The 4,379-nt window shown below is 44.1% G+C and overlaps 2 protein-coding genes across 2 annotated transcripts; both read right to left on the bottom strand.

The window, feature by feature from the left end:
* Nucleotides 1-121: 121 nt before the first annotated feature.
* On the bottom strand, nucleotides 122-2,759 carry MED16 (mediator complex subunit 16). The gene has a single exon (XM_068289172.1). It carries the CDS (start codon nucleotides 2,697-2,699, stop codon nucleotides 201-203), a length of 2,499 nt encoding a protein of 832 aa, XP_068145273.1. The 5' UTR covers nucleotides 2,700-2,759; the 3' UTR covers nucleotides 122-200.
* Nucleotides 2,760-2,873: 114 nt separating this feature from the next.
* On the bottom strand, nucleotides 2,874-4,160 carry LOC137576933 (hydroxysteroid dehydrogenase-like protein 2). Its single transcript, XM_068290277.1, has 4 exons — nucleotides 4,003-4,160; nucleotides 3,768-3,931; nucleotides 3,492-3,705; nucleotides 2,874-3,431 (listed from the first exon to the last, which is right to left on the bottom strand). Exons 1-4 carry the CDS (start codon nucleotides 4,014-4,016, stop codon nucleotides 2,963-2,965), a joined length of 861 nt encoding a protein of 286 aa, XP_068146378.1. The 5' UTR covers nucleotides 4,017-4,160; the 3' UTR covers nucleotides 2,874-2,962.
* Nucleotides 4,161-4,379: the final 219 nt, after the last annotated feature.

Below are 4,379 nucleotides of genomic sequence, written 5' to 3'. Positions count from 1 at the left end.
TGAGCTGACTGACCAGGGCTGCAAAAAAGAGCCAAATATGGTTCGGAACTGGTTCCAAAATGTTCTTCGAAAATCCGCTACTCTTTAAAATTTGAATTTACATTTGGGGTAGTCAAATGACAATTAATTAATTGTATGAAGTTTCTTTTCTTTATTACATATTAACTTAAGAATACTTTAGATGGTATGTGGGAACGGATTTAATTAATTTGCTTCCAGAAGCCTCCGCAATGGCAATGCAGCCACTTGTTGAACCAGGCTTTAAGGGCCGATGTCTTGGCCAATTTGCTGGCGCTGTTCACAAAGACGAAACCACAGCGGGCACAGCGTCTAATGGTGCTGGGATGGGAGCCTAACTGAAGGTTACTTATGCCATCTTTAATGGATCTGGCAAAGACAACTTCTTCCATTTCAATATCCTGCAGGCTGGCTGGCTCCACCAGAGATGAGAACATTAACGGATGACTGCAAGCTCTAAGGGCAGCCAATCCCTGAGCACTCAATAGAGTGGTGGGTGTAAATTTAGAATTTTGTGGAATTAGTAACTGCTTGGATAGCAGACTGCACTCATCCAGTAGCATATCATCCGGTTCGGCGGTGTTCTGGGCCAGGCGGGTCAGCAACCGAAAGAGAACGGCCAGGACATCAATGTTGTCCATGGTTTTGGTGTAGATGGGCAGGCATTCGGTTTTCAGTAATCCCCAGATGCGTATCATGACCAGAAGCTCTCTCAAACTCCCAATCGCCACAATGTCTCGGCTGATATCATAACTTGGTCGCTTTCCGGAGAGTTTGCATTTCATCACCTCCTCGGGCAGGCGATGCAGCATATTGAGGGCAAGGTCGGTAACCCATTGGATGAGCTGCTGTAGACTTTGCAACATCATAGGCTCCACCGTAAAATCCTTGGCATCGAGATTCAGCATTACGGTATCCACATCAGGAATAGATTCAGCCAATTTCATGGCCAAATTATCAGCTGGTCCCTTGTCTTGGCAACCCAAATCGGAGGGACGCAACAGACTCTTGAATGTGGTCGATATGGCATGGAGTATGATGAGATTATTGAATTCCTGCTCCTGACCAGGTTGCTGTGTTTGTTGTTGCTGCTGCTGCTGCTGTTGCACCCGACACAGATGACTCTTGAGGGCAAGAAAATTAGCATAGTAAAAGTGCCTTACATACGATGGTTGCCGGGTGAAATTATCCGTGAGTTTCTCCACCAAACTGTCCAAAAGATTGACACCAGCCGAATGATTCAGAAGGAGAACATCGCTGGCATCCAAGCCCGAGATGATGCAGTATTCCAACAGAAGCAATAGGAAACCAGCTCCTCCCTGCTTCAATAAAGGCGTCTGCATGGCATGCAGTTGAGCATGGCTATCAAAGATTAGGAGCATTTGGCTGGTTGGTGTAAGATCGCCACTGGTAAATTTCACTTCAGTATGAGATTCCACAGGTCGATCAAATTGCGTCAAACTGAGTTGCTTCAATGTATTCGCCTCGAGGATATGCACCGTGCTATCCTGGAGAATGGCGTAGACTTGTGAACACTCCAGAGAGTTGGTGACTAGACGGCTAACACAGAGATCAGCGACACGGGCATTTAAATGTATCTTGGCCTTTTGTTCCCAACTCTCGGTGTGAATGAAGTCATTCGGTTTTCCTGGTCCACCACCCTGTTGGAGCAGAGCATGGACTGTATGCTGGCGATGGGTCAATGACCATTGCTCAATCAGGCCGCCACCATCCGGGCAGTCATAGACAATGAAGATTATCTCCTCTTGAGCTATCCGCGCACGTTTTAGACTTCGGATCTGCCTGCCTTCGAGAGGATTAAGAAAAATGCAGGCCTGCGATTCGGATTTCAGTGTTAGATGTCGTTCCAGGCCAAGATCACCATCCAGGGAGAGCAGAATGTGATAGCATTGTACAAGCTGCTGTTGCCAGCCGCAAGTGAAGGCCACATGAAGTCCACCAGCTAGCCTGTGCTGCATGGTGCAATGTTCAATGTAGCTTCTTGAGATACCCAAGCTGTGTGTTATGAGGGGCAGCTTTTCAGCCGGTGTTATCCCAAATGAGCTGTCATTCCCTGCCTGAACGATGGGCAGAGTGAAGGCGGCCAGCAATCCAGACGATGTCAGCATGATGCCTCCTTCACCAGCCACTCCACCAAAGCCGCAAAGCGTGGGCCTTTGCTCCAACCGTTCAAACTTATCCGTATAATAAGTGTGATCCTTCTTTTGTGGATTGAATAGAAATTCCTTCGCGTTGTGAAAGAATTTCGCCGCAATGATATCCTCGCTGGGCAAAATGGCATAAAATTGCAATTGCCAAAGATTGATATTCTGATTGCGGGGCTGCCAAATCTCGAAGCGTCCGCCCATGAAGCCCAGCATCAATTGCTCCCCATTGGGGCTCCATTCTAGCACAGAGATCAGGGACCTGGAGGAGCAAACCTTAAAGTGTTCCCACGGTGTGACTATGTCGCATACGTAGACATGACTGTTGCCTGTGCTAGTTCCCGTTGTTGAGTCCTCGGAATCACCTAATGCGGCGTCTGTGTTAGCTACACTCACACTTTGGAGTACGCTAAAAGCAACAATATTCCTGGGCGATACCGTGCACAGGACAACTTTGTGCGGGTACACGCTGTCCTTGCAAAACTCCTTGCTCTCAACTTTATATAAAATTGTCATTTTCACTTTATTTTTTCCTTGGCTTACATTTAGATATTTTTGTTTTTATTTTGAATTCGCTCTACTTATCTGAATTCGCTGAACATTAATGAATTCGCCCTAATTTTCTAGCCGGCTGACAAAGGGTTACCATATCACTGAGTCACAGAATTAGCGGGAAATTCAAATACCGAATTTCCTTTTTTTTTAACAAATACAAACCACTTTATTTTATTAAAAATTTTTACATTCGTTCTTAAGTTATGGGGAAAAAAATATCAATCTTATAATTTGGCCATAGTTCTTTCATCATCCAAAAATATGTCAATTACTAGTTTATCTATATTTTCCGGGCGACAAGCATATTTTGCGAAATCCTTTACACCCACATCAAGTAATACATCTTCGTCAACAAAGAAATGTCCTGTATAATCCCTGGAATCGCGACAGAAAATTGCATAGGCAGCATCTGCCATAATTTCGGGTTTGCGAGAGTACAGAGCTCCCTCTGATCCATGCAACATATCGACGGCAGCAGTATGAATGGTGGTTCGTGGCCAAAGACCATTGACTGCCACACCTTGATCCCGGAATTCCGCTGCCATGCCCAAAACACACATCGACATGCCATATTTAGCTATGGTATATGCCGTGTGATTGGCAAACCAATGAGGTTTCATGTTCAGTGGTGGCGAAAGGTTCAAAATGTGAGGATTATCGCTTTTGAGCAGATATGGTAAGCACAACTTTGATCTATGGAGTTTGGAACGCGTGAGACTTCTATATTCTATACAGTTTACGTTTAAAACTTACACCAAAAATGTGCCCCTTGTGTTGATATTTTGCATCAAATCATATCGTTTCATATCCGTTTCGAGTGTGGGAGTTATAGAAATGGCACTGGCATTATTTACCACAATGTCAATGCCTCCAAATTTAGCTACTGCTGCATCCACAGCCTGTTGCACTTGTTTCTCATCGCGGACATCCACAATGCATGCCAACGCTTTGCCTCCAGCACGTTCGACTATGATATGTGTACAAAGATCAAAATCCAAGTCCACTATGCAGGGTTAACGGTCAACTTACTTTCTTCGGCGGCCGTATAAATGGTCCCTGGCAATTTCGGATGGGGCTCTGCCGTTTTGGCTGCTATAACAACGTTGGCTCCATCACGAGCTGCCTTTAAAGCTATGGCCTTGCCAATACCACGGGATGCTCCCGTTATGAAAAGAGTTTTGCCCTTTAGTTTGCTATTGATAATGGTAAAATCTAATCTCAATCTGGCAATTCCAAGTAGAGAAGTGTCTAAGTATTGACTTACCCGGTGTTCTTCATGTTGGTAACTAAAAATAATCTGGTTGAAGCGGGTAAGGACCACCAATTTTACCAGAAAAGCTTTGGCCTTATCGCAGTTGTTATCTTTCCATAAAAATCCAAACCAAAACAATTCTCAGCTGTGACTCTAAGGTATCTTAGAGATGAGCTATGATTAAAAACAGTCACCCTCCTTGACTATACAGCACAAGTGATTTATACAGGGTGTCGTCCTATAAAATGATAAAATAGTTTTATTTAAATTAAAAACATAAGTTTTTGATTAATCAATATTTATTTTTAGTTGTTTTATTTGTAATTAAGCTGCTTGTCACAATGTCATCTCTGACCAGATAGGTCCATCTCTAAATATTCGCCTCGCTT

This window comes from Drosophila tropicalis, unplaced genomic scaffold, assembly GCF_018151085.1.
Source record: "Drosophila tropicalis isolate 14030-0801.00 unplaced genomic scaffold, ASM1815108v1 contig_593, whole genome shotgun sequence".
NCBI lineage: Eukaryota > Metazoa > Arthropoda > Insecta > Diptera > Drosophilidae > Drosophila > Drosophila tropicalis.
Note: the sequence above shows the minus strand (reverse complement) of the source record. Positions and strands in the feature narration are given on the sequence as shown.

Bases quoted from the DNA above. Each gene is read 5' to 3' on its own strand.
- MED16 (XM_068289172.1), bottom strand. From the start codon at position 2,699: ATGACAATTTTATATAAAGTTGAGAGCAAGGAGTTTTGCAAGGACAGC.
- LOC137576933 (XM_068290277.1), bottom strand. The intron at 3,706-3,767 runs GTAAGTTGACCG...CACATATCATAG, and splicing joins TTATACGGCCGCCGAAGAAA to TCGAACGTGCTGGAGGCAAA. The intron at 3,432-3,491 runs GTAAGTTTTAAA...CAAACTCCATAG, and splicing joins ACAAGGGGCACATTTTTGGT to ATCAAAGTTGTGCTTACCAT.